The 26,039-nt window shown below is 36.3% G+C and overlaps 3 protein-coding genes across 5 annotated transcripts in view; 2 read left to right on the forward strand and 1 right to left on the reverse strand.

The window, feature by feature from the left end:
* hd (humpty dumpty) overlaps positions 1-16,881 on the forward strand; it is a 38,573-nt gene extending 21,692 nt beyond the window's left edge. For all 3 annotated transcript variants that reach the window (XM_089108229.1, XM_089108230.1, XM_089108228.1), the window contains 4 exons: positions 4,808-5,040; positions 10,244-10,422; positions 12,799-13,000; positions 16,167-16,881. In XM_089108229.1, coding sequence (XP_088964355.1) covers positions 4,808-5,040; positions 10,244-10,422; positions 12,799-13,000; positions 16,167-16,695 — 1,143 coding nt within the window. In that variant the 3' untranslated portion in view covers positions 16,696-16,881. The remainder of the gene's footprint in view (positions 1-4,807; positions 5,041-10,243; positions 10,423-12,798; positions 13,001-16,166) is intronic.
* A 3,556-nt stretch (positions 16,882-20,437) lies between these two features.
* On the reverse strand, positions 20,438-21,076 carry LOC148955525 (uncharacterized). Its single transcript, XM_089107560.1, has one exon. It carries the CDS (start codon positions 21,074-21,076, stop codon positions 20,438-20,440), a length of 639 nt encoding a protein of 212 aa, XP_088963686.1.
* A 2,282-nt stretch (positions 21,077-23,358) lies between these two features.
* LOC148955526 (zinc finger C4H2 domain-containing protein) overlaps positions 23,359-26,039 on the forward strand; it is a 264,715-nt gene continuing 262,034 nt past the window's right edge. The window contains exon 1 of the mRNA XM_089108231.1: positions 23,359-23,453. Coding sequence (XP_088964357.1) covers positions 23,392-23,453 — 62 coding nt within the window. The 5' untranslated portion in view covers positions 23,359-23,391. The remainder of the gene's footprint in view (positions 23,454-26,039) is intronic.

The following is a 26,039-nucleotide window of genomic DNA, read 5'->3' on the forward strand; positions in this document are numbered from 1 at the left end:
AATAGTTCAAAGATCATATAACAAAAACTCCGGTGTCGACAAAACACCCCTGGGCCCTGGGGCAGGCGTTGTAAGTTATGCCCTGGGGGCATATATGAGTCTTATCGAAAGGATGCTCGTATTAACTTCAAAGAGAACTCATTTGATTGGAAATTGAAAGTTGAAAGAGTCAAAAGAGATTTGAGGGCAACTAGCCCCCCCACACGCCCCTTTTTCTCCAAATTCATCCAATAAAAATTTTGAGATAGCCATTAAGTTAAAAGTTGCTCAAAAGTCAGATAATAAAAACTCAAGTGTCGTCACAACCCCCAGGGTTCGGGAGCAGGCGTCGTAAGTTATGGTTCTTATAAAAGGGATGCTCGTATAAAATTCAGATAGGCCTCATTTGATTGGAAATTGAAAGTTCGAGCTCACTTTTTAATAGTCAAAAGAGATCCGAGGGTAGCTAGCCCCCCCCCCCTCCCCCAATGCCTTCTTTTCCCAAACCCATCTGATGAAAATTTTGAGATAGACATTTTGTTAAAAATAGTTCAGAGGTTGGATAAGAAAAATTCCGGTGTCAATACAACTCCCCAGTGCCCAGGGGAAGGCGTTCTAGGTTATGCTCTAAGGGCATGTATGGTTCTTATGAAAAGGATACTCGTATAAACTACATAGAGGGCTGATTTGATTGGAAATTGAAAGTTCTAGTTCACTTTTTAAGAGTCAAGAGAGTTAAGGGCAACTAGCCCCCCCCGCCCCTTTTTCCCCGAACCCATCCGCTACAAATTGTGAGATAGCCAGTTTTTTTGGAAATTGTTCAAAAATTAAATAACAAAAACTTCCTCCAGGGCCCGGGGGGTAGACGTTGTAAGAGTTGTCCTGGGGGCGTATGTGGTTCTTGTGAAAGGGTTACTCATGTAAACTTCAGAGGGGGCTCATATGAATGTAAATTAAAACTTCTAGTTCAATTTTTAAGAGTCAAAAGATATCCAAGGGCAACTCGCCTCCCCCCCCCCACACACCCTTTTTTCCCCAAGCCCATCCGATAAAATTTTTGTAATAGCTATTTCATTAAAAATAGTTCAAAGGTCAGATAAGAAAAATTCCTGTGTCGACGCAACCCCCCAGGGCCCGGAGGCAGGTGTTATGAGTAATGCTCTAGGTGTATATATAGTTCTTATGGAAGGAATGATTGTATAAACTTCGGCGAGGGCTCATTTGATTGGAAATTGAAAGTTCTCGTTCACTTTTTAAGAGTCAAAAGAGATCGGAGAGCAACTGCCCCCCCACCCCCCTCCACGTCCTAAATGCATCAGATAAAAATTTTGAGATAGTCATTTTGTTAAAAATAGTTCATTGTTCAGATAAAAAAAAAAAACAGCCTCCCAGGGCTCGGGGGTAGGCGTTGCAAATTATACCCTTGGGGCATATATGGTTATTATGGAAGGGATGCTCGTATGAACTTCATAGAGGGCTCATTTGATTGGAAATTGAAAGTTGTAATTCACTTTTAAGAGTCAAAAGTGATTGGAGGGTAGCTAGCCTCTCCCCACATTCCATTTATTTTGATAAATAAAAGTTCAAATAGGGATAAAATCCTTTTAATAGACATTGATGATGATAACAGTGATAGAAATTCACAAAAATAATAGATAATTCGGTCACATATGCAGTGACCGTCATCAGTAGTAAAACTGGGTAAATCAGTAGTAATACAGTAGTAAAATACTCAAAGTATTTTTGTAAATTTCTATCACTGTCTATTAAAAGGATTTTATCCTTATTTGAACTTTTATTTATCGTCATGGAAAGGCAGTGTGGTTTCCGAAATTATCTACGTCCATTTATTTTCTTCCCAGCGGCAATTCATTTAGAATGGTCGTCGTATAAACTTCAAATTCGATTGGAATTCGAGAGTTCTAGTGCCCTTTTTAAGAGTCAAAAGTGATCGGAGGGAAACTAGCCCCCCCCCCCAAGCGCCAATGACGCAGTAGGTTTTAGAATTTTACAGTGAGAGAAAGAGGTGATACCCAAACTCTTGTTTGTAGTAATTTTTGTTCGTTTCAAGCTTGATTTGCATATTCAATTTAAGTTTCACTCGTTTTAAGATTTATTTATTAATTTACATTAATATCTATTGTGCGTTTGTTTGCATTGATTGTTTATTTAATTTCTGTTCGTTTTAAGTTTCATTTATACTTCAATAGGAAAATTTTTTTTCATTTTAAGCTTGATTTTCATGTTCAATCTAAGAATTACTCGCTTTAAGATCTATTTATTCATTTATATTATTTCTTGTTGTATGTTTTTTCCTGTGATTGTTTTTTTAGTTTCTGTTCGTTTTGAGTTTCATTTATTCTTTAATAGTAATTCCCGGTCGTGTTTATTTTGAATTTTAAAAGGTATTTTTATTTAATGAGCTTAAGTTTAAAATGGCCTTTACTTTTCTTTGAAAAACTTATTTTTCTGAAAGTTTTTTTTTAATTAATTACTAGAAATATCGTTGATCCCTGTTGCTTAAGTTGGATACACTCTAATAGGTTTCATAAGTCATTCGACTATATGGTGAACCAACATTATATGGTGAACCAACACAGAACCAATATTACTAGAAATATCGTTGATCCCTGTTGTTAAGGTTGGATACACTCTAGTAGGTTTCAAAAGTAATTCAACTATATGGTGAACCAACATTATATGGTGAACCAACACAGAACCAACATTACTAGAAATATCGTTGATCCCTGTTGTTAAGGTTGGATACACTCTAGTGGAAGTCAAAAGTCATTCCACTATATGGTGGTAAATTCTTCGGAATAATAAATACATTAATTCAGCAGCATTAAAAAATTTGCTGCTGAAATTTAAATGATGCTTACTCTATTAGACCTATACTGGCGTTTTATATTTCATATGTTGGATTTCTATGTGCAATTCACTGTAGACATTTTTTAAATTGGAAATAATAACTAACAATAAAATTTAAGGTAAATAGAAATCATTATTTTTTATGAGAGTGGACAGCCTTACCCCTCAGTTCCCCCGATCTTTCCACCAAAGTTTGGCTAGTACTTTGCTGAAAGCGGTTTGGAGGGAAGCAGCTTGTTAGATCTTAGCAGCTTGTTAGAGTATGAGGGATTGAGGAGCCCCGTCCTATATAGGAGACTTTATGTTAATCTTAAGACTTATTATCACTCTTTACTTTCATTTGAATGATTTCCATTTCTTTCTGTTGTTAATATCATAATTAGGGCTATCTTAAATAGGAGAGACACCATCCCTCTCCCCCGCCCCTCAAGTCCCTGCACTTCATCTTAAAGTTTAAGCTCTTGCGTAACGCTGCTTCGAGAAATTGGGTTCATTTATATTTATTATCTTTTTAAAATGAAATACAATTTTTCTAATTAAACATAGGCTATCGCCATCAAGCAGTATAATGAGGAATATTTCGTGTGTTTAAATCTATAGTAGCTTTACAAGCCCTATATTGAAAATTTAGGGCTTGTGGCTTATAAAATATATAAGTTGGCGTAGAAAAATAAAACACTCAAAATGAGCGTTAATCTTGAAAGTAATTTTACTTTGAAAGCTTGCGTCAAATACGGTCATTTTAAAGAAATATAGCTGTTTTAGTTAGAAATATAGCTTCTGTCCAGCCCTTGAAAGGAATGTATTCATGCTAAACAATATGGGAATCTGATAAAACTGAAAACTACAGTTGGTCCTAGGTAAAAAACGCTCTACACCATCTTATATTAACTTGTAAAATCTTATAGATGTCTCTGCTTTTCTATTCCTATGCACCAGTACCAAAGCTAGTTTTTGTTGGGTTTCTGATGTACATATTAATGCTTCTCAATTTTACTTTTATTCGTGACAGCAGTTCGCAGCAAAGATGTCTCTTTTGTCTGATGCCCTGTCTGGAAGTGGTACTGGTTTATTACCAATATTTTCGCTTTAAAACCTCACAAATTCACTTTTATTGAGTATTCCAGTTAGTCTCAATTGTGCATTTGTATATATATATATATATATATATATATATATATATATATATATATATATATATATATATATATATATATATATATATATATATATATATATATATATATATATATATATATATATATATATATATATATATATATATATATATATGCAATTACAATAATTCTGCCAAAGATTTTGTGATCTTTACACCTTATTTTGTTGTCACAAAATTATTTATTTCTTTTATGGTTTTTTTCTTCCTGTGTTTAAGCTCGGTTTTGTTGTTTTTTTGCATTTTTTTTTTTCTTTGGTTCATAGCAGGCGATTATATCTTCAATTCGTCTATTCGCTTATTTCTCAGTTTGAGTAAGTGAGCTGAAGGACGAGGTTAAACAGAACGGTTTTATTGGGTGGTCTGTCATAGTGGGGGGGGGCACTTTTAAAGAAGGGCACTTTTATGCTTGAGCTCTCATTTTGTCGTGGAAAGTGAGAACTTCTTTGAATAGTAATGTTTGTTAGTAGTTGTACTTACTACACCGATTGTTAGTGGTTTTTAATAGATTATTTGTTAAAAGTTACAATCTATTATCGTCAAAATGGAGATCTGTAGATTCTGATTGGTTGATCTCGAGAGCACTCAAGTGTTCAAAATTGTTATACTAATATTAAATTTTTTATTGATATAAAAAGAGAGTCTATTTCTATAATTTTTACTCCGCTCAATTTCTGTTTTCACTATTTTTGTTGTAAAAAAGCATTGAAAAAGACAGTCTGTGTTGTGACTTAAAATTCAAAGAAATAAATAGTAGGTCATTTTATTCCTATTTTTCAGACTTCTGAAGAAGCCTCTGGTGTCACTAGTTTTAGTCGATGTTTATCTATGACTGATAGTGATGATAACATGGCTTCCATTGACACTGGTGCAAACGCGCGGTTCCATCAAAAATGCTTATACTGGCAACATCCTTCAATTCCCTGGTTACCATTGTTTCCTCGCACTAACAAGCTATCTGGAACACCTCTTTTAATGGAAGAGCAAGCACAAAATGCCTTATTTAAAGACTGGTACTTAATTTGCTCTCACTTATTAATGGAATCTTGCTCATAGCTAAAATATTCAGCTAAAATATTTTGAAATCACTTGGAGCCCAACCCGTTAGGATATATGTTAAATCTGTGTGTTTTTAGGTAAGGCTGATGAATCATGGTATTTCTCAAAAATTGTCGTTTGCTACAATTACCAAAAGCCCTGTAGGAAACAACGGTCTTGCATGGTATAGATTTAAATAAATCCTAAAATCTGATGGCTATGATCAACTAATATCGGGTTTTGGAACTGGCTTAATATCGCTACTAGCAAAATATCGTTATGAATTTGCCATATGTCTTTTCTTTTTCAAACCCTAGAACCCATTGCATAAAGGGGCGTTCCAAAGGAGGGAGTACTCCGCCTTCCAACATTTTTGAAGTTCAATATTATTCTGCTAAAATTGCTTTCAGAAAAGATCTGTGAATCAAGCAATGATTCGATAGGAGCTTATAAGTTTCATCTTCCCAATGAAAAGTACCTAATATTGTTCTTTTGCTCTCCTTTTGTTTGAAATTTGGGAGGCAAACAATTAACCATTTTTTGGCGATCCAAGTTCTACTTAAGAGCTTCTTTGGAAAGATAAGACTTTTGAGAGAATAGCGCAAGAATTTAAGTATTGCTATTTGCAATAATGACAAGTAATACACAAAATGGAATTTCTACCGGGTGCTGGTTTATGTGACTTTTATATGTTGCTTCTTGCATATCATTCTAATTGTAATGATTTATTTCCGCTTTGTTATTATCATATATTTTATTCTAAATCTATGTACCTATTGGGTTATAATGACTAAATTTTTTGTAACGACTAAATCAACAAATCTATTTAGTTATCGAAAATTTGTTCTATTGAATTTTCTGTATAGTTGTCTAAATAATGTCTAGTTACACATTCATAGAAATAGCATGCTTTTTATCTCGAATTTAAGGTTTTTTATTCGGTGAGAGGTAATAATGGGTAGTAGGCAATTTTGTTTTATATTCACTTTTTCTCTGACTCAACACCTACTACTCTGGGATCTTTTTTAGCTTTGTCTCTGTGTTTTTCTTGGGTTTTTGGTAAGTTTTACAAAGTATATGCTGGCTGCTTTTATTTTGATACCCTGAGGAACTAGTTTATGGTTACAAGCCTGTATGTATTTTTAAACATCAACAACAAGAAGAACAATAGAGAAATATTTTTGCTAGACATTAATGCGTACATCTAACTATATAATTGCCTATGTTGGCAACTCGGTTGATCACTAATTTTCCCCTCTGAAACGATCTCATGACGATATAAAAAAGATAACTGAAGCCTATGGCCAAGCGAGTATTTCTCATTTTATAGACCGTAGATTTAATGAAAACAGGGAAACTCTCCAAAAACTAACCCAAAACTAATACTCCCCAAAAACTAATAATAAGAAAGACAACAAAACTGGCCCTAAGATGGGCATTATGAAATCGAGCGAAAGTTCGTAAATAACCATTCTATATTTGAATGAATATTTCGACCCTATGTCCAAGGGCCACTCAGCAAAACATAAATATACAAAAGAAAAGATACTTACAGTAACATACGACCATCAAAACTAAAGTGAAAATTTTTAAAACAGTCTCAACATCGCGACTTCAGTGAAGTTAATATTCATTCAAATATAAAATTTGAAAAGATTTCAAATGAATGATTTCAAATGACGTCTTGCGAAAAGATTTTCCTATTGTTCTTGTTGTTGTTAATGTTTATGATGGAAAGGCAGTGTGGTCTTCATTGCTATTTATTGTCTTTTGTTCTGTTGACTATTCTTTTTTAAAATAAATACTCTAATATAACAAAATAATAAGGCAACCTTGAAAAATGTAAAAACTTGAAGTGACGGCATCATTAGCTCTTCGGGAAAAAGTGTCCATATTCCTTTTTTACTGCTTTGTCGTTTCCCCTAGGAATAGCTTCTATTTTAAGCCAATTCGGGAATTACTTTGTTGTTATATGTCTTTGCTTTCTCTTGTTCTACGAGTGTTCTTTTCGAATAAACACTATTGTACCAAAAAAAAATAAGTAATTAAAAAAAAGAAACATTTCAAAGTGCAGCCTTATTAGTTCTTATACAACAACAATTTCAGTCTTCTTTTTCTTGTCTGGTTGTCTTCATTTTATAATAATTAGACATTGATATTATCTTGTTGTTATTTTCTATTTCAGTCAGTCCCATTTCTATATAATTTATTAAGTATAATATCAGTTTTATATCTCTATTATGATTTCAAATTAATTGAATTATTCAAACGAGATGATTCGTAATATTTGTGGCTAAGATATTACCTGCTTTGAACATTTTCCATCTATTCGCAACAGTTGAATTGATACCTCGGTAAAAGATATCACCATCAGTATGTGCGGTATCCACAGTGTCTTCACTTTACCTACAGGTAAAAATATGCAATTCATATTTAATAATCTTTCCAGCCTGTGCCAGCATACATTCTACAGATATAGATAAAAAAAAATCAATTAGGATATGATAAGATTGCAGCTTAATATAGGGAAATATAACAGACATGCACTGGCCAAGCCTTGGTCTATTCCTTTTTGATTCTAGATTTTTTTTTGCCTTAAAAAGGAAAAATTATTTGGATTAATTATTTTAGAAGTTGTAAATTTGTGTTGTTTCTTGCGCCTTGGACACAAAATTGGGTTTTTTACTAAAAAAAATTCTTATTATTGTTCCTGATTATTGTAATTCTATAATACAGTAAAACTGGAAGTGCTGTACAGAAAGCTATCAAATACGGCATGTTTTCGTATTTCTCTGCATCACTGCCTTTATCAGGTTTTTTCGTTTGTTTGTTATAATTTTTTTTCTCCCTTTGTTGTTTTTTTTTCGCTTATTTTTATTTGTTGTTTTTTTGTTGTTGCTTTTTGTGTGTGTTACTCCACCTATTGCACAATTTTATAGTTTGGGTGAAAAATAAGTAATAATAGTAATATTACTTAACAAAGTTAATTATTAGTAATACTACGTTAACAAAGTAAATTATTTTTAATGATTGTTGTTATTTCCGTAAATGAATATTGGATAATATGAAGCATTATGACGATGAGCTGCCCCTCCTGCTCATCGTCATCGTACTAGATGTATCATGATGATTTTAGCTTTTTTTTGTCCTCAAAAGCATCAAAAGTCCTCAGTAGCATCTTAAAACACCATAAGCATCATAAATCACCATAATCCTCAGCATCATAAATCACTAAAATGCTAAGCATCATAAACACCAAAAGCATCACAAATCACCATAATCCTCAGCATCATAAATCACCATGATCTTCAGCATCATAAATCACCAAAATGCTAAGCATCATAAAGCACCATAAGCATCATCACAAATCACCATAATCCTCAGCATCATAAATCACCATAATCCTCAGCATCATAAATCACCATAATCCTCAGCATCATAAATCACCAAAATGCTAAGCATCATAAAGCACCATAATCTTTAGGCCTATTCAAACAATAAAGCTTGGTTAATAAGCTTCGGGCCTAAAATAAAAAATTAGGCGGAATTTGGAATGAAATAGAGTTCTTGCCTTTTCTTATTTATATTTCGAACGTACTATTAGGAATCTCTTTTTAATTAGATCAAGGATCTTTGTCCGAGTCAAAGCCGGACTATTGAACTAGTCAATGCACTTTTTAAATATAGTTATCCACTTGGATTAGTCTAAGTAGTTCAGGCTAAGCCCTTTTTTCCTAGGCTAGGCTTTATTAGTAGATTAAAAAAGAATAGAAATTATTTTCATATTTTATTATTGCCCTAACTTATTATCATTACCCTATTGGAATGTGGTTTCAAGCTATTTTAAAACGCTATCTATATACTTCTTGTCATAGAAGCTTTTTACTGCAATGTATTTTGGTAATTTAAAAGATGTTAGATCGCGCCACTTGAATTTTTCGAAAGAACGGTAAAACTGAAAATGTGTTTACTACTTATCAGCTGCTATTATTGGTCAGTTGTTATTTGCAAGAAAAGCTTTTAGTATGCTCCTTTCTAAGACTTCTCAACATATGGCAAAATAAATATATAAAAAAAAAAAAAAAAAAAAAATCAAATTGCCAGCTATTGTGTGCAAGTGAGACATGAATATACAATTTGTTTTGTAAGAATCTGAAACTTGTTTGTAACGAGATAATGGGGAGAAAAAGGGGGTAGTCCAATTGATGGAGTATGTTGAGTCTAAGTATTCGGTCCACAATCTTCTCTGTTATATAGCAAAAAAAAAATTACAGAAAGGTCGTAAAAGTTTTTGTATTGTATACAAAAAAAGAAGAAAGAAAAAAAAAAACGTTACATCCTCTTTTAACACTTATTGTTTTTCCTTTTTTCCTTGTTTCTTTGTGGTGTTTAGTATTTTGCTCGTGTTTTTCAGTTTTGGATATTTTATGCTGTATTTTGTAGACTAGATAGTAAAATACTCTGTATGGGTTTAATCACTGAATAAAATCATTCATTCATCCCCTTGTAACTGCCGTGACTGACATGCCTTATCTCAAGCTTCTACGAAGGAGGATTAATAGTAGTAGCTTCTTCTGCATAGGCGCAGCAATGAAATTCATTTTCTAAAAAATAAGGATAATTTGAAACCTTTGCATAACCATGAAAAATTTCATTTTTTTTGTTAAGAAAACGTTATGATACGATATTTTATCTTTTTTGGTTTGCTTTTTTGGAGGGGGGGGGTCAACCAATCAGGGATTCAAGACTCGTTTGATATCTTTTTTATAGTTTTTGTGACAAAGATAGAAGCTAAAATCACTTACGCTGCTCAGCATTACCGAGTATGTGACCATAGTAAGTTTTGGTAAAATAATTTTAATTGCATTAGACCAAAACAATAGTGATTAGTAAAAGCCAAAACCCATGGGTGAATAATTATTTATTGATTAGATATTAATATTAACGGCCCACCAAGTTCGACAATTATTTAACTTGATGTGCTCTATAGTTTTATATTATAAAGATCTCTCAAATGACCAAATCAAGAATAATAATGCAAATAGTATGAAAAATGGGAGAAATCAATCTTGAAACTTCTAAATTTGAAATTGAACAGGGTTAGTTTTTCCCCTTGAAGATAAAAATTTGCTTTAATTTTTCCTGACCACCTCTTGATCTTGTGTATCTTAATTTCAGGCAAGAAAGTTTCCATTCAGCTGTGACGTTGATTCGGGCATGTCAGTGTCCTTACATATACGTGTATGCTAGCAATTTTTTACTCCTCCTTCGGGCTGCCGGTATTAGTGGAATTGCAGAAATACATGCGATAATTACTCCAACCACAAGGGGTTTAAGACAATTATTAACACAGGAAGGTATAGCTCTTTAGTTTCAACTATCTCGCCCTTTTTCTCTCTCCCTCGGTCTCTCCGTCCCTCTCCTATTCTCTCCTCCTTTTTCCCTCTCTGTCTCTCTCTCCCCGCCATGTTTTCTTTTTGTTTTTTCGGTCCAAATTGGTTATAGAGATTGTCATGACAAAAAAATTGAAGAGTTTGTGCGTTAAAAACCTCTTTTTAGACGGTTTTGACCCCAACTATTCGATACAAACTCCCTGACAAGCTATTCGAGGCTCTTTATACTCCAGCCTTGGCTAGAATTATAAGATGGAGAAATTAACTAATGGTCGTTGAAGAAAAAACGGAAATACAGGATATGTTTGATGCATATTGACTCTCAGACAAAATAGTCATTCATAGGTTTGGGCTCAGCGGCCTAATAGTTTAAAATCCGTAAGATTGCTTCTTTTTTTTTCGAGAGAGAGGGGGGGGGGGTAATTTGAGGTGCAGTTTATAGTATGCTTGGTAACCAGATGTTCTCACTTTACCAGGGATTTTTTTTTATTATTTTAACTAAACTCGGACAAAACTAGAATTAGTAACTGTAACAAACTTTAAGCAAACATAAACTACTAGAGATTTAAATGAGCTATCAGGGGCTATCAGGGGCTTTGAAAGTCTTTTTCAAAGAAAATTAGAGAGTAGTAATAAAACCATAACTGAGCAGAAATGAAATCCTATAATACGTAAAGCTTAAAACGAACAGAAATTAATGATGGAACTGCCCCTTCCCCCCACTCATACAATCAAAACCAAGATTGTCACAGTTTTTCTGTATATATTATAATATTGAAAAATTAAATGCTGCTCAAACTTCCAGAATTCTTTTGTATATCTGTATTTTTGAAATAGTCGATTATTTTTATTAATCTACTGTGTAATGAATTTCTGTCAATGTTTTCTTCATTTTAAATCTATTCCTTTAAGATGAATAGAAAATCGATTACCAAAATATTTCTTGATTTGTTACTCTTAGTATCGCTTTAGCAAGCTAAACAGATTGTTTCAAAAGCTATTAATTGAAGTTTTATTAGTTTTAGCTTGGTGTTAATTTTCTAAACTTTTTAACAAATGGAACCAAAGCGAAAAATAGGGGCGAAGGAGTTGTCTTTTTAAAATAGCAAAACTAGATTGAAAATCATAAATGTGTTTATAATTTTAAATTTACATACTCCAAGAATTTGTCTCTTTCTTTCTAAACGTTAGTATATAATATTAATCATAATCAAGCTATTTTTTTATTTCATAGCCATTAAAAAACACTCTTTGAAATGCGTATCAATAAAGCGTAAGTAACGCTCCTTCTTTATGGGTTTGAGGAAGCAATGGCCCGACTATTATTTGTGATAACGTTCTTTATTTTCAAGGTCGACATAAATTTTCGGTTCTTTTTCAGTTTATCTTATCATGTGACTCAATATCTGCTCGTTGCAGGTTTTAATACTACTCTTCGTCTTTCTTTGAAAAACGTTTTTGGGAAAAATTTTATTGCTATTATTATTAATTATATTAATATTAAGTGAAGAAACGTGCTATAATGCGTTTGAGAATGCGCATGTCGCGTGATGTGAAACGTGCGAAGCACGGGATAAGTTTTTTAAAATTGACTTTTAGTTTTTAAGTCAGTTTTCTTTTATAGTGCGCTTTTTTTACTAAGAGCTTAATTAGTTTGATTTTAGTGCAGTGCTAACCCTGAATTTAGCATCAGAAGTATCATCAGCGACCTAAAAAACCTTGATTAATGACATTGACGGAAATTAAGTTTTTTTTTTTAATTTTGACATGTTTTTGTGATTTAATTTGACTGTTCATCATGGCGTTTCTAGTACTAGTGGTATTCTCATTATTTGTTAGAAAATTATTTCTTCTAAAATAATTTTGTATGTTAGTAAATATGAACTCGAAGGTTAGGCCAGTAGTGAAAGACATTTCGATCCATATTTTGTTAGTGGCTAGTGAACTTGTTAGGGGCCTATGCAGCCAACTCAATATGTAGTGATCAAAATACAATTAGTAATCAGGAAGGATCAATAAAGGGAACGAATTGGTATCATTAGATTTTCCAGTTATAACTCTTTTCTGTAGTAGGGCTAATATTATTTGTTCATCTGTTCTTGATAGTGCCTCGAGAAGTACAAATCTGATCGAGAAATAAGATAAATCTCTTCCTATATCTGTCAGCCTTCAGGTAGACTATTACCTGAGGACTTTGAGTCAAAAGGGTAAAGATAAATTTACTCTATAGAAACTTTTTTTAAAAGAGAGCTTTTTTTTATTATTTTTAAAATGTCAAACATGAGTATAATAATGTTTTTACAGATTTCGCGTCATGCTATTGTCCATAACTTTTTTTAGAAATTGAATTCTCACTGCCCTATAAGAACAGTCGAAAGCTAAATAACAGCGATAGCGGTCATGAAACACAAGAATCTGTCTCCACTTTGGGCTCATTGGAACCTGAATCACTTAACAATGAAGAAGATGGCGCTTCGGACTGGTTAGAGGAAATGGGCCTAACAGCATCTAGTCTTCCTGCATTAAAATCCAAGGACAAAGAGTGAGTAGATGGTTTTCTTCCAGTCTGACTCAATTTGACTTATTGCTTAGGTTGTTTATTCAGTGCAAAGACGGAGGCAACTACTTGCCTCCAGAACACGGCTGATTATGATCTTAACACAAGAAACACAGATAATACAACTATTGATTTCAGGGCTGCCACTCGCACATCTTATAATTTTCCATTGTGGCCCTCATGCTTGGAATATACTCCCTAATTATATTAACAATGCTCCTAGTCTTCCTGCTTCAAATTATTGGTAGCTTACAGAAGTTCCTTGTATCCAAGGAGAAATTTTGGCGAATAGCCTACTACCTTGTCACTACATTCTAATTTTTGTTTTCAAGTTGTTTTTTTTTTCTTTTAATTTATAGTCTTCAAGTAGTTTCATGAGAGTGACTGTCTGAGGGTCTTTAACAATAACATTAAGAGTGTCGAGCTATTATTCATAGGTTATTAGATGAGAGCTCAATCCAACTGGCATTTAAATTTTTGCTCCTTTTTCATGCAGCAAATTCAACAGAAAAAATGCCCTGTTTTTGTCAGGTTATGCCGCAAAACAATAACTTAAGCCTGACTAAGGCCAAAATACAATCGAACAACGCTTATGAGATAGCCAATCGTCTTAGGTATATTGAAAGCTGTTTAAATACCTAAATATATGTGCAATCAATAAAAAACCACCGTTATTATAGACCGTTTATCCAATAAAACTAACAGCTTTACAGTATTCCATAGTCAGGTTCCAGCTCCTAGGGCTGAGTTCATGGGTTCTTCTAGAGAGGGTGGGAGGTACCTAAGGGAGGTGAAAGGCACATTTTCATGTCAAAACTTTGGAATTTTCTATGAGATGCCACAGATGTATGTGAGGGGGGGGGGGGCTTAGGTTTGGTCTACATGGAAATTTTTCAGAACGTTTTTTTAAAGAATTGGCGAATAAAACATTTGCTAGTACCAAATCACTGTATTAATCCTACTTTGCTGGGACTTGGTATGCAACGCTTGCACAACGACGAGCTTTGTTTGTGGCAGGATAATTTTGTCCGTTTTAAGTTTTAATGTCGCTCTTTACTTTTGCTTGATTTTTTTTTTTTTTAATCTTGTTCTAAGACGCAGCCGTCCTAGCGGTATGGTTGGCATACTAGACTTGCAATGCTGTGTTCTTTGAGGCAGGTGTTCGAGTCCTGGTGTTGCTGACTATTTTACTTGGGATGAGGATCAGTGGACTCTAAGCTCTTCGGGTGTCAACCAAGCTCAAAGCAGGTACATTTAGAAATCCAGAGTAAAATTACAAGAAACGTCGGATAATTGCCCCCCCCCCCCCCAGTTACAAATTGTTCTCCTGGCCGAAGCCAGAGAATCAGGGGATCGGTATCTGTGCTAAAAGGACCATTGGTCTGTATGCGAAAAAGTTGTCATTTTTAAGAAACTCTTGTTGTATTTCCAGCCCCTTGTTAGAATTATAACCTCAAAAACCCTCAAATGTGAACTTACTGTTTATTGATTTGAGAGAGTCAAATTGTAATCATAGTGAATTTTAATGATTGACCTGTAATCATTTTGGACCTTTCTATAAATAATCCATCAGTAATTATGTATCTAAAATATGCCCTTTCTATGTGCACAAAGTTGGGGGAGAGGTGGCAGGAGGTTGGGAGTGAGCACCGTATATATGGTCCCATCTACCAAAGTATATCTATGATACCTCTATTTGGGATCGGCCTGTTTACATAACTTGGCGAATTCACTTTCGAACTGCACTAATCATGCTGCCCCCATTTTTTATTGTCTCCCACCCGAATAGACACACATTCTTGGGTGTCTTATAAAAATGGGAGACGCCCATTTTTCGATTTTTCTGGCTAAAACAGTTGTCTTGTGCGTTTAATCTGATTTCATGTATTGGTATTTTCAGTAAAAAGGTGCTAGAACCATCAATCTGCAGTATCCTTGCCCAGCTTTATATGATCATCAGCTCCATATAATAGGGCCAAGGTCAAAGTACATGGAATACACGTCGTCCTTAATTAAGTCAACACTATAGAGTGTCTATGATCATTGTCAATGGGATACTGACGATTTACTAAATATCTTCTTTTGCATCATAGTTGACGCAATAGCGTTGACTCGGTAAAGAATATCCCTTTGTTAATAAGTTAAAGACTAGGTTATGTCTTCCAATTTTTATTGTGTATTTTTCCCGAGGCTCCATCACACAGATTGGATGATCATAGAAAGCGGGGAGAGAACTCATTCGATTGAAAATTCTGAGATGTACCCCTTTTAAGTGGCGAAACCAATCAGAAAGGAGGCTCGACTTGCAAATTTTTCAAAATACACAAATATATGTTGCTAACTAGGCATAACAAGTTATCAAAGAGTATGTGAATTTCGTTCTTATGGTTCTTTGATTGTTTTTTTTTGGGGGGGGGGGGTGAGACCTGTAAACTAATGTTTGAGGAAAGGGTAAAATATTTTATCTCTGGTCCTCACAAATGAGTATACGCTGCGTTTTTTTATGCCTGTCGTCCGACAGATTCTTTGGTCAATGCTTGTATATAATGCTTAAATAATAAATTTCAAAGAGCCATTTTTACCTATTACTCAAGATAGAGGACTGTAATTCTCTTATAGGTTTTCGATATGGTGGTACCAATGATGCAGTTTTTATTTCAATTTGACATCATTTTCGTTGGGTTTCAGACTATCTTTTGAAATTGCCATAACTTTGTTTTGGCAATTTACTAATAAGATTATCCGAAATAGTAGTTATCAAATCTGAATCATCTTCAAACGGTGATACTACTTCTTCACTTGACTATTTTTCAAAACATGTTTCGGTCACCATGGGCTAAAGTTTGTTCTTTACTAGGTTTCGAAACAGCCATTATAGATTCTCTCACTTCATGAAATGTTTACGTCATCAAAGGTTGTTGCTGCCGTACTCATCTATAACATTTAAACTAGACATAATGTTTAATATGAAGTAATGTTTGGGGTATGGTCCGCGAACTTCTCAACCGGGGTTCTATGTTCTCCACTTACGTCTGTAGTTAGATATTATTTCATAAACTTACAGAAAAATATTGAACGAGCGACAGGGACCAGTAGAGAATTCTGAACTATAATCTTCTGATTTCGTTTCTAACTATTTCTTTCTTTTTAGAGAGCTGGAAAAAGAGAAAGAACTAGATGGCTTTCCCGAATCAACCGTTTTCGTTAAAGGTAGTTCAAATATACTCTCCTTGATGAACTTTTTAATGACGACGAAAGCCCATGTTTCTTCGACTGGACCACTAGCTGGTGTACCTCCCACAATTTTTTCACCTGTGGCCTTCAAAGGTGCCACTTTGAAAAGCTATAGGGTGAAGCAAGGTGAAACACGAATTAATGGTGAAGACGTGAATTACGTCGAACTCTTAGGCCCTATTTTGCCGAGCGTCTCACAAAATATATGTGATATTTTGTCTGAGCATGTTCATAGTTTTAATGTTACAACAACTAGTTTGACTATTTCCAAGCCGGTAACTAGAAGTGCAGATGGAGAGGGTGAAGCCAGTGTTTTCGGAGTTCAGAATCTGAGTGACTGTGGCCTTAGTGCCAGTACTGTTAGTCGATTTTGTAGCAGTTCTGATACTTCTAGCTGGTTGAATGGATTTTCATTCAGGAAACGAAAATATTTTCCCAGTGTTTGATTTTGAATTATTTTGATCGTTTTATTTTATTTAAACACGTATATTTTAGGCCGTGCTTGAATCTAGTTTTTCCTCTTTTTTATGTCTGCATAATATCATTTACTATTTTGAACCACAGGAATTTTTTAAATAGAAGGTTAAATATTTGTTTTACAATCAGTTGTTTTGTAATAGACTATGCTTGACATTTATTTTTATCGATACTATTGTATAAAATAAAAATTATTAATTTTATTAAAACCTTTGACAATTTTAGAAATTCGAGAACGAGTAAAGAAAAGTCATCTGGACTGTCAGAAATACAAAGTTGGTTGGAAAATAATACTTTATCCAGACACGCGTGCATTGACTTACCTGGTGGAGTTAATCGTGCAGAATGTTCAAAAATCTCGTGAACTATATGAAACATAGAAGAAATTCTATGGAAATCTAAAAAAGTACTAATAAGTAGGTGAATTTGTATCTTAACATAAATCAAAAGATTTCAGAATATGATAGTTGGTTGCTTATGAAGTCACTGCAGTATCCATACCAATACCTCTGCGGAGGAGGAGGAGTTCCCGAATTAATATTAAACCAGAACAATCTCCCTCCTTAGAAATTTTAGGAAAACCTGTAAAATCACAATATTTGGTATTAAGTTGGAGCTTACAGAGAATGCTTAGAGGGGAAGATCATCTGACCGAAAGGTAATACGTGCACGCTCCTGCTAATATTACTACCACTGCTAAATTTACTACTTCTTCAACTACTACTTCTATCTACTGTAACTAAATGTAAGGCTATTATTATTATTATTGAGAGGGATGGACCCACAGTCAGTGGGTCGAGGCTCAGGCCTTCAAGGACCATTGTGTCTACGCCCCAAAAACTATGCTCCATTTATGGTTGGCAGGACCAATGATGGGTTTGGCCTCCCCTCCCTTACGGTATACCTTGCCAGCTGTCGGACTTCTCCTTCCCTTACTATGTCCTCCAGCTCAACAATAATATTATGAAGCCGGTGTCTAATCCTAGCTGGACATTCTTCTATCAGATGTCTTCTTGTTTCCACATTGGCTGAATCGCATTTTGGGATAATGGGGATTCACCCCTCCCTATTTGGGAAAGATGTTTTGAAATTTTCAATTCCTGTTATGGCTTCTGTAACTATACTCGTCTCGGACCTTCTCAGTCGTAGAGAATGTTTAGCCAGGGTGGGTTTGAACTTCGGAGTAATTCTTTTGTTTCCTTACATCCCAATTTTGTTCCGCTCTTTCATTGCACAAACTCCTCACTGCCGCCTTTCAGCAATTCTAAAGAATGAGGATGAAAGCTTCTAGACCAAAATATCTCAGTGATTGCCCAGCCTTGGCTGCTTCATCTGCCATCTGGGACCCACATCAGGGTAATTTAGTTTCCTTTGGATGCCAAGCTATTCAGGTTTTCGTAGCGTTCCAATTTTCTATTTTGCCTGCTCTTTACATTCTGAAGAGCCTGTAGGCATGCTTGATTCTCAGTTAAGATACATATATCTTTCCATGTACTTCTTATTTCCAACAGTCTTACAGCTGCCCTTTCTAATCCAAACACTTCAGCCTGAAAAACTGTAGCGAATTTTCCCAGGTGATAACTGATTACCTCCTTGTTCACATCAGAAGTATTCTGATATATTATTACTCCTATCCCTGATTCTCTATCAAACCGCGAACCATCAGTATAACAGATCATCGCGTTACTTTGGTGGAGCAACTCTATCTTCTGCTCCACATCCTTTCTCTCCTTCATGACAATTTGGGCATTATGTTTAGGCATCTGCAGCTTCTTGCACTGAAGCAAAGAGCTACAGTTGCCAAGATGGTCTTCGCTTTTCCCATTTCATAGCTGCTGTCTGTGGGTCCATTGATGGTTTATCTGTAGTCTGACAGCACGTTTTACTGCTTCTTCCTCTAGAAAATTTCCTATGGGTAGAAGCCTCAAGATAAGCTCCATGGATGCTGTAACGGTTCCATGGTATGCTGATGTAATGGTTAGGCGTGCTAGCCTTTGCACCCTTATCAAGGGGTTTTTGTGGCTCGCAATTCGAGTTGATTTGACCCAACCACTATTCCATATGACAGAATCGGTCTAATTACCTACCATCTTATACAAATACATGATCTTATTGGGAGTCAAGCCCAAATTATTTTCCACGACTCGTTGCCATTGAATTAGGGAAGCTGTGACTTTCCGTGTCTCTTCAAGACAATGAGCTTTCCAGCTCAGTTGGTGATCGATTATGACCCTTAAGTATTTCACCTGGTTTTTCAGGGATAATGTGTGATCATATATCTCTAGAGCAAAGGGAGTTTGCCATTTCCTCTTTTTTGTGAATACTACTACTTCATTCTTTTCAGGTGCTAAATGTAGTTTATGATTCTGTGACCATATTTGGAATGTCCAGCATTTGCTGTCCCAATTCACACAGTGTCCTTAGACATTTTCCTCTCAGTAAGGATAATAGGTCATCCACATATGTCTGACTATATCTGGTTTTGCTGTTTTAATAAATTTAGCAGGCTGTTCATGACCGGGTTCCATTTATATGGGGAGATCCCCCCCCCCTGTGGGCATCCTTTCTCAATAGGTCTTCGATTTTTTTATTTCATTTAGCTCAATGACTATCTGTCGATTCCTGAGTATATGAAAATTCCATTTCTGAATATATCTATCTAATCTTGCTTCTTCCATGGCCTTTTCTATGGATTCAAAAGTAGTATTATCAAATGCTCCTTCTATGTCAAGGAATATACCTAAGGCGTATTCTTTACATTCTAAGGCTTGATCTACCCGCCACACCGATTGGTGAATCGCAGCGTCTCTAGAGCTTCATATCTTAAATCCCATTTGCTTTTCGGATATCGTGTTCTTGGTCTCCGGATCACTTATTAGAAACCAATGAATCTATCGTTCCATCACTTTCAATCGAAAGGAGGTTAACGTAATCATTCTGTAAGACCGAGAATTTGAGTAGTCCTCTTTCCCTGGTTTAGGTATGGAAAAGCCCCTGGCCTTGAGCCATGTACTGGGGACATAGCCCCAAGCGAGGCTTCTTTTTGCAATGCCAATATGGTCGGTTTGTATTTTCCCCCATCCTTTCTGGAGCATTATAGGGTATATCCTATCAGGTCAAGGGGCTTTATAAGGTTGAAAATCATCTACAATCTTTTTTTACCGAGTCCTCGCTTACAGTTTGGGACACCAGCTCCTCCTCCCCCATATTTAGGCTTATAAAATAAGCTCGAATATGGGACTAATTTCTTCTGGGTCTTTCAAATGTATTTCGAGCATGCGGTTCAGGGTTTCTTCTGGTTCTGCTGTGAGAGTACCATCTGCTCTCGCCACACTTCCCAAGTGTGCTCGGTGATCGTTCTTTTGACTCTTAATAGCCTATTACAAGCTTCATCTGACTATAATTTCCCAGAATGCCCTCCATGAGGCTCTCTTTGCTTTCCTTATCTCCTTTTCAGGACTTTTAAATCTTCCGAGTAAGCGTACCAGTCTTCGAGATTGTTGATTCGGATAGCAGCCTTTGGGCTAGTTTTCTTATTTGACTTAATTCCGAAGTCCACCAGTTATTGGCTTGGTCCCCCTCTTCGACAAGTGTTGCAAGGGTTGCTTGTTTCAACGCGCTGTTCATGCTTTCCTTGAGTCTTTCCGCCTCCTGGTCTAGATCCTCTTCATTTATTCTTGGGCTGGGAGGCAGATTGGCAAGTATTTTGCCTTAAACTTGGTTATAGGTGTGCCAATTTGTTTTCCTTATGTCTCTGAGAAGTTTCCTTTGTCGTTGGGATATATCTATTTTGAATCCTATTATTCGATGTTCAGAGAATAATGGAAGATCATTCACATGCCAATCCTTAACCAGTTTCTCATGTTGTGAAGAGACTATTATAAGATCCAAAACCTCTCTTCTTCCTCTTGTTATGAAAGTAGGGCTTGGCCCCCGATTGCGCCAAGAAAGGGCTTCCCCCGCCAGGTAATCTGGAAGCTCAAGTCCCCTTCTATTTGTATTGGTGCTTCCCCATAATGTGTGGTGTGCTTTTGCATCAAATGACAGAATTAGGGGGATCTTCTCAACTTTGCAATATTCCAACAGTTCCATTACTTTCTTTGGTGGTGGTTTCTGATGATCTGGCATGTAAACTGAACTAAATTCCACGCGTTTATGGCAAATCAGATTTTTCACCATAACATCTGCTACATCTCTAGAACAATATTTAGACAACTTCCAAGTATCCAAAATTTTTGTTTGATAAAGACACGGTCTAGGAGCGGTGCTCACCTGATTGTGTACATGGAGTTCAGCTCCTCTGATCTTCCCAATGATCTTTCCTCCGATGGCACATGGTTCCTGGACCATTGCTAAGAATGTCTGTATTTTTACCAGCTCCCCCAAGATTATAGGAAGTGGCTTGGCAGTGGTGCAGATTGATCTTCCAGCGCTCCCGTGGCTCATATGCTGGCATCATTTTAATTTAGCTGGAACCGGAAGGTCCCGCTCCGTTCTTTGCTGGGGTGGACTCCACTCGCTTCTTTTAGAGGGGCTTCAGGAGCGTGTGTCTCCTTATTCCAATGGGGATTCGGAAGTTCTGCTTCGCCACTTCAGGGACCAATTCCGCGTCAATTGCCACGTGGAGGTAGGTCTTTCCCTCCTTAACGTGGATCTTGGTCACTTCAATTTTCCCTTTAGTGAGGAAACGATTGCAGGCCACTAATAGCCTAATCAGCTTCTCCGGTGACCGGAAATTCGAATCTTAATAGAGAAATTTCTTCTCGCAGGTGTGTCTCCTGGGGCGAGAGCAACATAACCCTGCTCTAACCTGTTCACACCCCTCCTTAAGACATGATACCGTCCTCTCATCTTGGCATCTGACTTTTATAATGTCCTCCTCTAATCTCGTGGATGCGACAACAGGACCGAAGGCTTGATTGCCTTCCATAATTTTGGCCTCAACGGCTTCTATCAATAGGACGACATCCTTTTCTTGGAGAGGTTGCCAGTTGCTCTTTCTTACCCAAACAGGTATCAATTTGGTTACTTCAGCAAAGCCCCTCTTTTTTCTTGGTGCTCCAGGAGCCTCTTTCCTTCTTCTCTCTACCTTGGGACGCCGTTTTAGCGGATCAGCCTTCAGGGTCGTATTTTGAGACAGGTTGGCCCTTTCTCTCTTCCTAACCTTCGGTTGAGGTGGGTTGCTGGCCAGGAATGTATGTCCGCACTCCATTCCAGGCCCTGCCCCTTGGAGCATCCTAGTGTGAGGAGACGCCTCCTACGTACTACCTGCCACAAGCCCTCTGGCTTCCCTTCTCACCCTCCGGTTGGGTTTCTTTTTGCGCCGGGGGTTTTCCCAGCCCTCATCGCTCTGATTTTTAATCGGATTTGCTCCAATTTCAGGCTTACTCTGTCCTGGGTGAGAGCGGCAACTTGTGTTGCTCATGCTTATCTCAAACTCATTTGAGCCCTCCGCCATTTTAGGCTCTAGACTGTGTGAGCCCATGATCGTCGACAAGGATTCACATTCACTTTTCAGCAACTCCTCTCAGTCCACGCTCACGGGCTCCAAGGGTGAGGATTCTTCATCCGTGATTTTAACTTTAAATTCCTTATTTTCCATCACCTAAAAAAAAAATTCCTCTTGACTTTGGTTTCTGACCGCCTATCCAAGGCCCTCACTCGCAACAAAGTATTTCCAAACTTGGATCAGGGCGTGAACTTGGGGGATTCTCCCCCAAAAAAAACCTCAGCCATCCCCTCTGGTATGCCATCCAGTGTTTATTGGTCGCACGCAAGATTATTCAACGTCTGACAGAGCAGCCGCCTGAGTAGCGAGCTCAAGACACAGTGTGGAGACCTGGAATTCTTTCTGAATGGCGTCTTTGGACATGGAAAAACCGAGTTTGGTCCCATGCACCCTTTCCTTGAATAATCCTCCTGAACTTTATTGCGGTTTAGGCCTCTTCATGACTTACGTCGGCTTCCATAATTCCATCCCTCAGCAGTGTTCCTAATTCACCGAATCAATGGCCGACAAAAAGTCGAGGAGGACCCAGAATGGGGGGGGGGTGGCTTAACTTGGCTTTATCAGGCCCTCATACGTGGCTATGAGAGTGGGACTGGCCCCGGGGGATGAAGCCGGTACAAAGATGCGCGTGGCCGAGATGCAGGATGGAGCATCCGACTTTCGTCTAAATTGCGTACTGCTCCTACTTTACTGATTTCTCCACCTCCATTTCTGGCTCTAGGCTTAGGAGCCAGAAATCGTGATTTATAAGATTAGATTTAAATGGTGATTTATAAGATGAGATTTATTTAAAATGAATCTTATCTATTATTAGATGCGTTATTAAGTAGTACCTTCCATCATATTTGAACTTTACGACGGTTGGGATGTTTTGCACAGATTTGAAACTACTTTCTAAAAAAAAAAAAAAAAAAAAAAAAAAAAAAAAAAAAAAGTGTCGCCTAAAATTGGTGGTGTGCGGCCCTTTGTTCTAAGATCAACGAATATCTGCCGAAAGGAAAACCGGTGTAGTATTGGGTTCTATCCTTAATTGGTAATTTGGCTCATTCTGGGTTCAGGCTGTCGCAGAATTTTTGGAAAGCCCTTTTATATTGAATCACAACGCTGTCTTTGTGGAAGAAAGGATTTACATATAAATAAACATTAATTAATTGAAATGAATAGAGACGCTCAAGAACAAGTTCTTTTCCAAAGGCTAGAAGCAGTCAAGGATATTAAGTAAGTACTAAAATAGCGAATGAACCGAAAGAAAAAATATAAGACCTGGCTTCTATTTGGTCTTGAAAAAAAAAAAAAACATTAGAAGGGGCAAGGCCTAGCTTGCTCCATTCGGCTCTGAATTACTGTCCCCTAGCAACAGTGTATGGTCTTGGTCAGGCTGCCAGACAAGCCAAAATCAAATCATCTTTTCTTTGTGAAAAATTGGCAGAAAAGCACAGTAGGCTAGGCTATAGCCTATACTATGTAGACTGTTGTACTATAGCCTACTATTACAAATACTAGCATAGTATTTCATGTTAGCCCATTTAGCAAGAAAGAAAGCAAATACATTACATGGTGCCTTTTTTACACTTTCCAAATTTAATAGCCTAATCTTCTGTGCAAGAAACTCCATCTTCAGCCCTTTAAGAGCCCTGAAATGTACTTTATTAGGTCGACCCTTTATTACCTTTTCCATAGTTTTTAGATGTTGATGTGAAGTTAAAAACTTTCAATTCTAGCACTGAATCTAGCCTATTACTAGCCTATTTCAGACATTCATTCTTTCATAGTCCATACAATTGGATCCAATAAGTATTTGATTGATTTTACAAAAGTTATTATAATCCCAAATATTTATATTTAAGAGCCCTGTTTTCTACACAATAGAATTTACTGTAACATATAGAAACAATAGCAAATGGAAAAATTTAGTGTAAAATGACTTAATGCCTTCCTTCTACAAAAATTTAGCCTACAAATAGGTAAATATATACCAAATCATATTATTGAGTTTCAAATAAAGTGAATATACTATTTGATGCCTTTTTTATGCTGATTAGAAATATAACAACCATTTCTATATGAAATTTAGCCCACCCCCTATATATGTCAATTCAGGATATATATTTGCACATATTGTGGTGAGGGTAGGGGGGGGGGGCTAAAATCATTTCTGATAGAAATGATTATTATATTTGTAATCAGCATAAAAAAAGGCATCAAATGGTGTATATTAGCCTATGTAAGAAAAAAATGTAGCAAAAAAATTTGAAAAATGGATACATAGCTTTGTGGATACAGTTACAAATCCCTAGAGACTGAAGACAGCTTATGGTCCTCTTCATGTGAATCATCACTTAATTCATGATCTTCATGGGCAGGTTCATCCTACTTGGCTCTGTAAGATGAGAGCTTTAACCTAGGGAGATATAATTTTGCAGCCTGTATCAGGAATGGTGAAGGTTCTCCTCAGGCTTATATGTTTCAAGGAAGAGGAATCTAGTAATGTACTCCTTCAGATAATACTCCTCATCCCTGACCTCTTACAGCTGTTTTTCAAAGAGTAGCCTCTCAACACACCAAGCATAGATGTTTTAATCTTCAGGGTCAACAGACTTTCACAAATGATTGATTTAGTAAGGAGCTTAGCTAAGTTCTGATAGACTATAGTAGGCTATCCAATGGCAGGGGTGTAAATTTGCTATGGGGCACAAGGGGGGCAACTGTCCCCTTCAGACCCTAGTCTGCCCCCAAGACCTCAGTTTACCCCCTTGGCTGAGATTGAGTTTCATCAAAAATCTTGTCAAAACTAAGATAAGCCTACATAATCCAAGCATTGAGAGAAACAGGTTAGTTTTCTTTAGTATATCTTTGCCATTATGATGCATGTAAGTCTCATCCAGAAAACTTCATTTGGGAAGTTGCTTCTTAGGGTTCCAAACAGAATTGTTGCATAACCATGTACTATTTAGTGAGGTGTAATATGAATGCAAATTTGGAAAGTGATTGGAGATGGTGGGTATACATGAACAAGTGCTAAATTGAGATGAGAATTTGTTGCAACCAACTGCCCTAGAGTCTCATTGTCGTTACGCAAAAATTGGAACTACTTGTGAAAAATTCAAATTTTTTTCACAATGTAGAGCTGAGCTTAGTCAATGAATAGGTGCTATTTGAAAGATAAAGATGGCTTTAAACAATTGTTTGCCTGTTATTTCAAGCAAATTTATGGTCCTATGTCAATTCTAAATTCTTGGTCAACCTTCTTAAGACCATAGGCAAGTATGCCTTGTTTGCCTCTCATTACAGGCAATCTAATGGTCTTATATCAATTTTAAATTCTTGGTTAGCATGCCTGAGACTCTAGGCAGACAAAACTAACAAACAAGTATGTGTCCAATAAGAGAGCAATGCATACTCCTGCCATTTACCCATGCCCCAGCCATTTAAACATTTGCCTCTCAAATACTTGGACTATCTGTCTTGGCTTTTCTCTGTCTACAATTAGCCATGTCTTGATGCAACCTACTGCAAAATACTTGAATTAAAGTTATCAAGTATTTTGCAGAAGGTTGAATAGGTTGCATCAAGACATGGCTAATTGTAGACAGAGAAAAGCCAAGATAGATAGTCTGAGTATTTGAGAGGCAAATGTTTAAATGGCTGGGGCACAGGTAAATGGCAGGAGTATTCTCACCCCCTTGGCTGAGATAGAGTTTCATCAAAAATCTCGTCAAAACTAAGATAAGCCTGCATGATCCAAGCATCCAGAGAAACAGGTCAATTTTCTTTAGTATATCTTTGCCATTATGATGCATGTAA

Source organism: Artemia sp. Qi Xiang Cuo, chromosome 2 (genome assembly GCF_049724085.1).
Source record: "Artemia sp. Qi Xiang Cuo chromosome 2, ASM4972408v1, whole genome shotgun sequence".
NCBI lineage: Eukaryota > Metazoa > Arthropoda > Branchiopoda > Anostraca > Artemiidae > Artemia > Artemia sp. Qi Xiang Cuo.